Below are 13,058 nucleotides of genomic sequence, written 5' to 3'. Positions count from 1 at the left end.
GCTCTGTGCTTCAGCCTACTTTCCGCTCCTTGATTTGTACTTTGCCTTGCCTTGTTTCTTCGTGAGCCCTTTGCATGCACCTGGCCTTCCCTCTCCCTCCTGTTTGTGCCTCAGCCATGCCTGCCTTAGCTGTGCCCGCCTGCTTGTGCCTCAGCCGTGCACGTCGGCCAGTGACTTAGCTGTGTCCACTGTTGTGCCTCAGCCGTGCTCGCCACAGTCTGGCCCGCCTGTCTTAGCCTCAGCCTGACCAGCTAGCCAGTGCCCCAGCCGTGCTCTGTGCTTCCTTGCACTCACGCTGTCACTGCACTGCACAGGCCCTAGCCTGCTCCTTGACATACCTCCCCGTGCATCTCTAAAGCACCCGCAGGTCCTGCCATGAACCCTGGCGTGCCTCCTAGCATGCACAGGCCCTAGCCTCAACCCTGGCATGCCTCCTAGCACATGCAGGCCCTTGCCCTAGTCTGAACCTGGCATAGCCCCTAACACGCACCTTGCCTTGCACCCTGCCTTGGACCCTGGTGTGCCCCCTAGCACGCACCCTGCCTTGAACTTTGCTTTGGACCCTGGTGTCTCCTAGCACTCATCCTGCCTGGACCCCTGCCTTGGCGTGTCTCCTAACATGCACCATGTCTTGAACTCCGGCGTCCCTCCTTGCCTGATCCCTGGTAGATGCCCAGAGCCTGCCGATCGCTGCCAGAGGTCCGGAACCTGAAGACTGCAGCCTAATGTCCGGAGCCTGTCGATCATTGCCAGATGTCCGGAGTCCAATGCCATCTAGCCCTTGCGGGAACCCTGGCGTGCCACATAGCACGTATCATGCCTTGGACCTTGGCGTGCCAACGCATGCACCTTGCTATGTTTCACTTTGTCCTTGTAACTATATCGTGTTTCTGATTAAACCCTGAGACCATGCTTTATTGAAGAAACCCTGTGACCACGCTTTATGTCTTGTACCCTCCACGTTCCCTGTTGCCAGACACTCACACCTGTGTCTTTCTTGAGTCGGCCGTCTGGTTCCAGCAGTGGTGGTGGCTCACCCCCTTGGTCTTGCCCCTGACTCTCCCTGTGTAGGGGTGGTCCCTCACAAGGTCAGCTCGCCCTAGGTGGGTGGGTGCCACGACCCAGAGGGTCCACTCTAGAAATCAGCTCAGCTGAAGCTGACTCCGTCACAGTATACGTCACCTCACCTTATATACTGAACTTTGGGGTACATGTTTTTTCTATTAGTCACCTACTGACTAACCTTAAGGGGGTGAATTATGGGTATAGTTTTACATTTGGAATTAATAAAGTTTAGTTTTATCCTTTTGTCAGCAAACATGAGGAATGACAAGAGACAACCCATTTAAGAAAATTCTATTTTGGTTAAAACTATTCCAACATTATGAACATAAAAAAGGCTTTTCCCCTATGTGACGTCTCTGATGTTTATTAACAGTTGATTTCCAAGTAAAATATTTCCCACATTAAGAAAATGAAAATTGCTTCTCCTCTGTGTGAGGTCTCTGATGTCTAGCAAGAATCACTTTCCGGTTAAAACATTTCCCACATTCTGAACAGCAAAAAAGGCTTCTCCCCTGTGTGCGTTCTTTGATGGCGATCAAGATCTATTTTCCATTTAAAGCATTTCCCACATTCTGAACATGAATATGGCTTCTCTGCTGTGTGAATTCTCTCATGTGTAACAAGACTTAAAATCTGAGTAAAACATTTCCCACATTCTGAACATCAAAAAGGCTTTTCTCCTGTGTGAGTTCTTTGGTGCTTAGCAAGATCCCCTTTCTGGTTAAAACATTTCCCACATTCTGAACATGAAAAAGGCTTCTCCCCTGTGTGAGTTCTTTGGTGCTTTACAAGATCCCCTTTCTGGTTAAAACATTTCCCACATTCTAAACAGGAAAAAGGCTTCTCCCCTGTGTGAATTCTCTGGTGGTTAACAAAATGTGATTTCTGGTTAAAACATTTCCCACAATTTGAACAGGAAAAAGGCTTCTCCCCAGTGTGAGTTCTATGGTGATCAACCAAACTTGATTTCCGGTTAAAACATTTCCCACATTCTGAACAGGAAAAAGGCTTCTCCCCTGTGTGAATTCTCTGGTGGTTAGCAAAATGTGATTTCTGGTTAAAACATTTCCCACAATCTGAACAGGAAAAAGGCTTCTCCCCAGTGTGAGTTCTATGGTGATCAACCAAACTTGATTTTCGGTTAAAACATTTCCCACATTCTGAACAGGAAAAAGGCTTCTCCCCTGTGTGAATTCTCTGGTGGTTAACAAAATTTGATTTCTGGTTAAAACGTTTCCCACATTCTGAACATGAAAAAGGCTTCTCCCCTGTGTGAGTTCTATTGTGTGTAACAAAATTAGATTTCTTATGAAAACATTTCCCACAATCCGAACATGAAAATGAATTTTTTTCTTTAGGAGCAGTTTGTTTTTTAATGCCTCTTTTGTGACTTTGATTTTCCTTAGTAGTCAGTAATGAATCAGAAGATGGGACCTGTTTCATAGGATCAGATGACAGATCTTTGCTGTGAATGGATGATGATATATCTGGAGTAATAGCAATCACTTCAGTTGTATCTTGTAGGATCTCAAGATCATCAGATTTAAAAATTGAAGATGTCAGCTGTCCCCCTGATATCCTGGTACAGTCATCTACCAAGACAAAAAACAATTTTTCTTTCATAAAATATCATTAAGTTTTATATTTTTGAACATTTCTACTTAAAGAAGTTGTCCACTACTGTAACTTTTTTTTTTTCATAAATCTTGCTATTATGTGCCACTAAAAACATCCACTATGTTTATTTTAGCAATATTACCTTTTATCATGCTCCAGCTCTCATGGGGTTAATTGACAACTTTCTTTCTCCCGACTTACTGTGCTCTAATACTACAAGTTCCATGATGCATTGCACTGGCCTGTAAGCCAGCACCTAGCACACCCACTCCAAAACACACCCAAACCCCTCCCTCCTCTCTCTTCAATCTGAAGCATCTTATTGTAAGGGTCTGTGCACAAATTGCGGATTCTAATGCGGATCCACAGCAGATTCTCCTGCATTGTACAGTACCATTATAGTCAATGTAAAACAAAAACCGCTGTGCACATGGTGCAGAAAAATCAACAGCATAAACGCTGAGGGTTCATTTCTGTAGCATGTCAATTCTTTGTGCGGATTCCGCAGCGTTTTACACCTGCTCCATTATAAGAATCTGCAGGTGTAAAAACGCAGGGGAAAGCCGAACAAAATCCGCTATAAATCCGCAGGTCATTTTATCTGCGGATTTAGCAAAATCCGCACGGAAAAATCGGCAGCACAATCCGCCACGTGTTCACATAAAACACATTGCAAGCATCATGAGCGCACACACAGGAGCGCGCACAGACACAGACGTTCTTAATAATAAGTCCCCATGTGCACACCGTTATAGTGCTGAGAGCTATAAGGCTGTGTGCACACCGGGCGGATTATTCCACACAGAATCCACAGCTCTTGGTAGAAAATGCAGGTGCGTTATTGATGCGTTTGTCATGCGGTTTTTCATGTGCTTTTTTACATGTGGATTGTATGTGTTTTTGTAACCTAAATAAAGATGTTATTTAACAAAAAAAAAGATTTGTGTTGCCATTTCTGTCCGACCTCCTCATTTACACTTGTCCATCCCACACTTCATTACACACATAGATAGATATGGGATAGATAGATAGATATGGGATAGATATATGGATCTATATATAGATTTTTCCATAGATATTTTATTTCCATAGATATTTCCATATCCATGTTTATTAATGAACAATGTTTCATTTTAAAAAGTAAAAAAAAAATGGCGTGGGCTCCCGCGCAACTTTCTGCACCAGAGGAGGAAAGCCGACTGCCGGGGACCAATATTTTTTGCCTGGGAATGGGACAATACCCATGGCCCTTTCCCAGGCTATGAATATCAGCCCGCAGCTGTCTTCATAGCCTTTACTGGCTATTAAAATAAGGGACCCCCCAAAAAATGACGTGGGGGTCCCCCTAAATTTTATGCTGCAGGCTGATATTCATAGCCTAGGAAGGGGCCATGGATATTGGACCCCCCCAGCTACAAATACCAGCCTGCAGCCGCCCCAGAAATGGCGCATATATAAGATGCGCCAATTCTGGCACTTAGCCCCTCTCTTCCCACTCCCGTGTAGCGGTGGGATATGGGATAATAAGGGGTTAATGTCACCTTGCTATTGGAAAATGACATTAAGCCCGGTTTAACAATGGAGTGGCGTCAGCCTATCCATTATTAATCTTATAGTAATAAAGGGTTAAAAAAACACACATAAGAATAAAGTATTTTAATGAAATAAAACACAACATGGATATCATATTTTTATTGCACGCCCAGATCCAAGTGACGCCCTCGGTCTCCTCTAATAAAAAGTAAAAAAATAAACAAACCGTATACTCCCTGTCCGGCACAGTCCAATTAATAACGAGTGTCCCACGACGATCTCCCCTATAGAACAGTGACATCAGGTGATGTGACCGCTCTATAGCGCCTCCCAGTGGTGAACTGACAGGAGACAATGGCTCCTGCAGTGCATCACTGAGGTGACATGAGTTCAGGCTCTCACTTTCCAGCAATGCTGCATGAGAATTAGGGTTAGGGCTTGGGTTAGGGTTACGGGACCACTTTCCCGGCGGCGGAGGGATACACAGGGGAGGATTACCTCCGTCTATCATTTCATTGCTGGGGCCCCTGGAGAGCGGTCGCATCAGCTGATGCGGCTGCTCTACACGGGAGATCGTCGTGGGACCCTCGTTATTATCTGGACTACAGCGGAAAGGTGAGTATAGGTTGCTTTATTATTTTATTTTTATTACAGATCGATGGCTTCGGGGAACTAGGTGATTGGTAAGTATATACTCTATGTTATGTGTTGTATGTTATATGTATATTCTATATGTTGTATGTTCAGAATGTGTTTTTTTTTTTTTTTCACTTTCAACACATTAGCCGGATAATGGGACTACTTCTGTCCCATCATTGGCTAATGTGTCACTCACTGACAGTGTAGCAAGCATCACCTGATGGGACTTGTAGTCCCACTGGATGATGCTTGCCTGCATACACACGCACGCGCACACACCCCCGCATAGCCCCGGCACCGCCAGCACAGCACGCAGACTCCCCCGCACAGCCCTGGCAACACCCACACAGCCCACCCACCCTCCCGCAAAGCTGGCAGACCCCCGCACGGCCCGTCCACCCCCTGCACAGCCAGCATACAGCCTGCAGACCCCAGCACAGCCCGCCCACCACCCCCCGCACAGCAGCCCACAGACCCCCGCACGACCCTTCCACCCCCCGCAGAGCCGGCACCAGCAGACAGCCTGCATACCCCCACACAGCCCGCCCACCCTCCGCACAGCTGGCAGACAGTCCGCAGACCCCGCACAGCCCCTTCACCTCCCGTACAGCCAGCAGACAGCCTGCAGACCCCTGCACGGCCCCCCCCACACAGCAGCCCGCAGACCCCTGCATGGCCTGTCCACCCCTCGCACAGCTGGCAGACAGCCTGTCCAACCCCTACACAGCCCCATCACTCTTGATGGGTGAGGAGACAGACGCTGCAGAGTGACGGGGCTGTGATGTCTGGTGCAGCACCGCCCACACACTGCTGTGACTCTTGATGAGTGACAGCAGTGTGTTGATACTGGGTCACGCCTGCTGACGTCACATCAATTTCCATAGTCAGGAAATTGACGTGACATCAGCAGATGTTAGCGGCGGCTGTAGCCTGGCGGTCACATGACTCGGACTCAGCCGCCCGCATAGCGCCGCTCACAGGCAGAATTGGCAACGCAAGGTAATTACAAAAATCATTATGGGCCCCGGGGGGCTACAATAGGGGGGTTACTAAAAAGTAGTGGACAACCTGTTTAAATTGTCCGTAAAAATGGCAAGCTATGCAAAAAACTTTAACCGTGTTGCATTTTGGTGCGCTCGGCGCACCGTCAAAGGGACGCATGCGCCGGTAAATACATACCTGCGCACGGCCTGCGTACCCAATGCTAAAGATAGGATACGCAGGCCGCATGCAGCGTCATGCGCCCATAGGTGGAGCTGACCGGAGGAGGGGCGGCCATGCGCATCCCTCCACAGCTCCAGGAAATGCTAGTGTGAAAGTAGCCTTACAAGTGCTGCTGCCAAGAGCTGTGTCAGTCATTGATTTTGCAATAAAGTAAAAAACAGATAAGGCAGGTTAGGGTTAGTGCTATAGTTAGGGTTAGTGTTGGGACTAAAGTTAGGGTTACTGTTAGGGTTTATTCTAAAGTTAGGGATAGGGTAAAGAATTAGGCTTTTCTCAATTGCCTGCCCAATAATTTGGTCACGTCATGTCGTAGTTTTCTATTTACGAAAAAAAAAAAATAAATAAAATAAAATGGCCCGTCAGTATTATAGTGCAGAGGAGGCTTATGCACTTTTATGTTCTAACTGTGAAGAAAGTGCAGTGTCAGATGGTGATGTGGATTTCGAGGGCTTTAGTAGCAGCGATAGTGATAGCTCAGAAATGAGCAGTGATTCTGGTCCATCCTCACACACAAGGACCAGTACAACAAGAAGGACAAATAGCGCTTCTGGAGAAATGTCTCCAACTCAGGGAACAATGCCCAGTACTAGCGCTGTCCCTAGTGCTCGTGAATTGGCGCACACCAATGTCCAAGAAGCTTTGCCTCTTGATGTAGCATTTCCCAGATGGGAGGCTTCGGTTTCGGCTACTCCATTCATCCCTAATTTTAATGCCATTCCTGGTATAAATGTGGAGGTGGAAAATTTTGGACCAATTATTTTTTTAATATGTTTATGACAGATAGCTTGCTAGAGCATATTAGCCTACAAATTTATATGTGTCCCAATTCATCAGCCAGAATCCACAATCCTATTATGGTAGGTCACATTTATGGACACCAACTAGAAATGAAATTTTTTTTAGGACTTACATTCGCTATGTGTCTTGTTAAAAAAGCCCTGTTCAAGCCACCCCTATGTTTTTGCCGTTATTCCTAGGACCCGTTATGAAATGCTCATGAGATTTTGGCATTTTAATGACAATAGTCAATGCCTGCCCAGAAATGTCCCAGAACATGACAGAATATACAAAATCAGACCCATCATCGAAGACTTGACAGAAAAGTTCTTAAAGCTCTACACCCCAACAGAAAACATTTCCATTGATGAGTCCCTTGTAAAATTCAAAGGAAGACTGGACCTCAAGCAATTTATTCCTTCTGAGAGGGCAAGATTCGGAATTAAGCTCTATAAAATGTGCGTGAGTTCAACCGGATACACATCAGCTTTTCACATTTATGAGGGGAAAGATAGACAACTAATCCCACCAGGATGCCCTACTTATCTGGGGACATCTGGAAAAATCGTTTTGAGCCTTTTTTTACAAAAAGGCTAAAATCTGTATGTTGACAACTACTGTACCAGCATACCCCTATTTAAAAGTCTGGTTGAACATAACATAGGGGCTTGTGGGACCATTTTCAAAAACCATCAGAGGTTTCCACAATCATTGGTCAAAGAACATTTCCGAATGGGGCAGTCAGGGGCTTTATGCAATGGAGAGCTGCTTGTCCTTAAGTATAAGGATGAAAAATATATTTTTATCCTGAGCTCGATCCACACAGATGCCACAAGGGCCACTGCAGACCAACAGGGATCCACCACTCCAAAACCTGTGTCTGTCATTGACTACAACAAATATGTGGGGGTGTGGACCTTGCAGATCAGGTTCTACAGCCATACCAGGTATCAAGAAAATCATATATCTGGTATAAAAAGTTAGTCATGTATTTGTTTCAGGTGGCCACATATAATTCTTTTGTGTTATACAAAAAAGCCGGAAATGCAGATACTTTCCTTGATTATCAGGAAAAGGTCATGTAAATCTTGTTTTTGAAAATTTTGTCCCCACCAATCCTTTAGAATGTGAAGATGTGAGAAGACTCACTGAGCGACATTTTATTGCACTCATCCCAGTAACTGAAACAAGAAAGAACCCCCAGAGAAGATGTCGTGTATGTTCCTAGAGAGGAATGAGGCATGATACCCGCTATTATTACCCACAATGCCCATCATTGCCAGCCTTATGCCTCCATGATGGCTTTACAATCTCCACACAGAACCACGTTTTTGAACTGTTTTGACAATCAAGCATTTGGTTTATTTGGTGACAGACACTTTTGAGTAGAGCTGACTTACCAATTTCCGGGGGTAGGTGGGGGGAGGTCTCCAGAGACACAAGTTGGGCACAATATATTGGGCACTACAATGACATTTTTGCAATTGTTGCTCTAAAACTTCCACTACGTGTTTCTGGAAATCATCCATGTAGTGAAAATGGTCACTATATCCATAGATGAATTCCCAGAGGCGTGTCATTTCCAAAATGGGGTCACTTCAGGGGGAATTCTGTTGTTTTGGCACTTAGCGGCTCTCCAAAGTGCCACAACAGCAGAATCCTCCCTGAAGTGACCCCATTTTGGAAATGACACCCCTCTTGGAATTGGAAATGACACCCCTTGCAAATTCATCTATGTACACCCATAGATTTACCTATGATGACCATTTACCTATCTACCTATTTTCCAATGTAAAATCTGGGGTTAAAACAATATTTTAGTGGTTAAAATATAATTGTTTTTTCTTCACTGCCCAATTGTATAATTGTCTATGGAACAGCTGTGGTGTCAGTATGCTCACTGCACCACTAGAAGAATTCATTCAGGGAAGTATTTGGTAAAATGCAGTCACTTTTGGGGCCTATGCTGTTCTGGCACCTCAGGGGCTCTGACAATGTGACATGTCACCCACAAACAATTCCAGAAAAATCTGCTCTCCAATATGGCGCTCCTTCCCTTCCGAGCTCTGCCATGCACCCAAACAGTGGTTTACCCCCACATATGGGGGTGTCAGCGTACTCAGGACAAACTAAAATATATATCGAGGTAAAAAGATTTAGGAAAAATTTTATTTTTTTTATTTCCATGGCTCTACACTATAAACTTCTGTGAAGCACTTGGGGGTTCAAGGTGCTCAATACACATCTGGATAAGTTCCCTAAAGGGTCTAGTTTCCAAAATGGGGTCACTTGTTGGGGGTTTCCACTGTTTAGGTACATCAGGGGCTCTCCAAACACGACATGGCAACCGCTAATTATTCCAGCATATTTTACATTCAAAAAGTCAAATGACGCCGCCATCGCTGGTGACATTTTGCTGGATGTAATTTTTTTCTAAGCCTCACAATAGTCACAATATTATAGGCATTATCACCAATAATATCAATGCTATTATATGTATTATGTAATAATGGGGGGCAGGTCAGTGAGGGATCAGCGACCTGTCATAAGCCAATACAGATGAATATGTAATCAGACCACATAAAGCCCCGCCCACAGCCCCACCCACAGCACCGCCCCAGAGCACGAGAATCTCATTACTGAAAACTACAAATACAGATTAAACAACAGTAAACCAGAGTTGAATTCATTTATGGTGGACCATTGGAGCTACTATGAATCCTGACCAGAAGGTCAGAGAAAATAATAATAATAATAATAATAATAATAAATTTTATTTCTATAGTTCCGACATATTCCGCAGCACTTTACATTTCAGAGGGGATTTGTACAGACAATAGACATTACAGCATAACAATAATCACATAGATTATAACAAATGCCAAGAGGAATGAGGGCCCTGCTCGCAAGCTTACAATCTATGAGGAAAGAGGTAGACACGAAAGGTGGGTGGTAACAGTTGCCCTGATTGTATGGACCAGCCATAATGTTAAGTGTGTAACAGTACAGACACAGAGGGCTAATGGATGCATAAAGCATGTGGGAACATGATGCGGGGAACCTGGTTATGGTAAAACTTTTGGCTGTGCCACACAGGGATAGATTAGGTTAATGTGTTGAGTTGATAGGCCAGTCTGAATAAATGCGTTTTTAGGGCACGCTTAAAATTGTAGGGATTGGGGACTAATCGTATTGACCCGGGAAGTGCATTCCAAAGAATTGGCGCAGCACGTGTAAAGTCTTGGAGACGGGAGTGGGAGGTTCTGATTATTGAGGATGCTAACCTCAGGTCATCTGCAGAATGGAGGGCGCGGGTAGGGTGGTAAACTGAAACAAGGGAGGAGATGTAGGGTGGTGCTGAGCCATGGAGGGCTTTGTGGGTGAGGGTAATAAGTTTGTACTTGATTCTGGAGTGGATGGGTAGCCAGTGTAATGACTGGCAAAAGGTAGAGGCATCGGTGTAACGATTGGGGAGGAATATGATCCTGGCTGCAGCATTCAAGACAGATTGGAGAGTGTAGAGTTTGGTAAGAGGGAGACCGATTAGAAGAGAGTTACAATAGTCGAGACGAGAATGAATAAGAGAAACAGTAAGAGTTTTTGCAAAAGTAAGAAAAGGTCGAATTCTAGAAATATTTTTGAGGTGCAGATGACAAGAGCGAGCCAGTGATCGAATGTAGAGGGCAAAGGAAAGCTCAGAATCAAGTATGACCCCAAGACAGCGGGCATGTTGCTGGGGAGTAATAGCGGAGCCACACACAGAAATGGCAATGTCGGGTATAGGTACATTAGTAGAGGGAGGAAACACAAGGAGTTCAGTCTTTGACAGGTTCAGTTTCAGATATAGTGAGGACATGATGTTAGACACAGCGTTTAGACAATCGCTGGTGTTTTCTAGAAAGGCTGGTGTGATGTCAGGAGAAGCGTATAATTGGGTGTTATCAGCATAGAGACGGTACTGGAAACCAAATCTACTGATTGTTTGACCAATATGGGCAGTGTACAAGAAGAGGAGGGGGCCTAGAACCGATCCTTGAGGAACCTCAACAGTAAGGGGAAGGTGAGAGGAGGAGGAACCGGCAAAAGATACAGTAAAGGAGCAGTCAGAGAGATAGGAGGAGAACCATGAGAGAACGGTGTCCTTGAGGCCAATGGAACGGAGCATAGTGAGGAGGAGGAGCTGATGATCCACAGTGTCGAATGCTGCAGAGAGATCCAAGAGAATTAGCATGGAGTAATGACCATTTGGTTTAGCTGTTAGTAGATCATTAGAGACTTTATTGAGGGCAGTTTCAGTAGAGTGTAAGGAGCGTAAACCGGATTGGAGAGGGTCAAGAAGAGAGTTATCAGAGAGATAGTGGATAAGACGGGAGTGGACCAGGCGTTCCAGGAGTTTAGAAATGAAGGGAAGATTAGAGACAGGTCTATAGTTAGCGGCACAGTTTTGGTCGAGGGATGGTTTTTTAAGTAGTGGATGTATGATGGCATGCTTAAATGAGGAGGGAAAGATACCAGAAGAGAGAGAGAGGTTAAATATTTTAGTTAGGTGAGGGGTGACAGCAGGGGAAAGGGACTGGAGGAGATGTGACGGAAATGGGTCACTGATGCAAAAGGTTGGGCGAGAAGATTCAAGGAGCCTGCTTACTTCTTCTTCTATTACTGGTTCAAAATCAGAGAGTGAGCTAGATGCAGTGGGGGAGGGAGGACAGTGCATGGTATGAGGTGATTTGGAGATAATTTCCTGTCGAATCTGGTCAATTTTTTCTTTTAAGTAATTGGCCAGATCGTCAGCTCAGAGCTCTGTGGTTGGGGCCTGTACTCTTGGGTTGAGTAGAGAATGATAAGTGTCATAGAGACGTTTCGGGTTATTGGACAGTGAGGTGATGAGGGTGTTGAAATAGGTTTGTTTGGAGAGGTGAAGGGCAGTGTTGTATGTTCTAAGCATAAACTTATAATGGATGAAATCTTCGTGTAGATTGGATTTTCTCCACAGACGTTCGGCGCTCCTGGAGCCGCTGCAAACGTGTTTGCAGGGTGTGCCAGGATTGTCGCCGTCTGTGTTGTGGTGTTCTATTTATAGGAGATGCAAATTCATCCAGGGCACTTTGAAGTGTTTCATTGTAATGCTTCAATGCAGAATCAGGACATGAGAGGGAGGAGATAGGGGCCAATGAAGACTGCAAGTTCTTTATAAGTTTCTGGGAGTTAATGGCCTGTATGTTTCTATAAGTATGGACAGTGGGGGTGACCTGAGCAGCCTGGCAGTCCTTGATAGAGAATGAAAGAAGATTGTGGTCAGAGTGCGGGAGAGGGGAGTTTGCAAAATCATCCACTGCACAAAGAAAATAATATTGCTCCCCATTTCAGGAGAGATTGTGCAGTAATCTGAATTCCTTAGGATCAAAAACAATGTAATTGGTTGTAAGTTCTATAGAAAAGGGCTTTCACTGCCCAAAGTCATTTGAACAGTTTTGGGTGGAGGAGAATGTTGTGATCTAGAGGCAAAATGGTGATCATGGTAATATGGCCGGACTACACCACCGATAAAGTAGCCACAGCCGGTGACTGAGAGGAATCTGTGACTTCTCTGCATTCAGTGGTTACTACTCACCTGGGTAGTCATATGTGGGAATCTCCTCATTACACCACTCATCATCTCTCACATATGTCTCTGTAGTATTAATATGGGTCAGATCTTCACCCTGAAACAAATATTGTAAAAGTCACAGACAGATGGAGAAGTCCCATCTATGATCAGCTCTAATCCTGCCATCTCCACCGTTCTCATTACACAAGTATAAAACATATAATACTGGAGGATAAAACAAGACTGAGCACAAGACCTTCACAGCCGTCTACACATCATAGGGGAGATCTCCTGACACCTTCTCTCCATCTACCTGATGATCCTGAGGAGCACTGGGATCTTCTTGGCTACAGTCCTGTGGAAGAAGAGGACGGGGACATCTCTCTGGTGTTGTCCTCTTAATGGATAGAGCTGGAGGAAACACATACAGGGACTGAATTCATTCTCTACATACAGATAATTATAGGCCGTGTGTATTTAGTCCTGTCTGTTACCTGGTGATGTGAGGGGCTGGGGAACCTCCATTATGACGTCCTTGTACAGATCTCTGTGTCCTTCTAAATACTCCCACTCCTCCATGGAGAAATAGACAGCGACATCCTGACACCTTATAGGA

At 45.1% G+C, this 13,058-nt stretch overlaps 1 protein-coding gene across 1 annotated transcript; it reads right to left on the bottom strand.

Annotated features, from left to right (window-relative positions):
* Positions 1–1,339: 1,339 nt before the first annotated feature.
* LOC141060214 (uncharacterized) lies at positions 1,340–12,555 on the bottom strand. Its single transcript, XM_073556455.1, has 2 exons — positions 12,467–12,555; positions 1,340–2,657 (listed from the first exon to the last, which is right to left on the bottom strand). Exon 2 carries the CDS (start codon positions 2,506–2,508, stop codon positions 1,729–1,731), a length of 780 nt encoding a protein of 259 aa, XP_073412556.1. The 5' UTR covers positions 2,509–2,657; positions 12,467–12,555; the 3' UTR covers positions 1,340–1,728.
* Positions 12,556–13,058: the final 503 nt, after the last annotated feature.

The sequence above is a fragment of the Dendrobates tinctorius genome, unplaced genomic scaffold (assembly GCF_039654945.1).
Source record: "Dendrobates tinctorius isolate UK_male_01 unplaced genomic scaffold, ASM3965494v1 ptg000233l, whole genome shotgun sequence".
Classification (NCBI taxonomy): domain Eukaryota; kingdom Metazoa; phylum Chordata; class Amphibia; order Anura; family Dendrobatidae; genus Dendrobates; species Dendrobates tinctorius.
The sequence above is the reverse complement of the archived record's forward strand: the minus strand, read 5'-3'. Positions and strand labels throughout refer to the sequence as shown.

What these genes read in the sequence shown, in the direction of transcription:
- LOC141060214 (XM_073556455.1), bottom strand. Translation starts at nt 2,508, where the DNA reads ATGAAACAGGTCCCATCTTCTGATTCATTACTGACTACTAAGGAAAAT.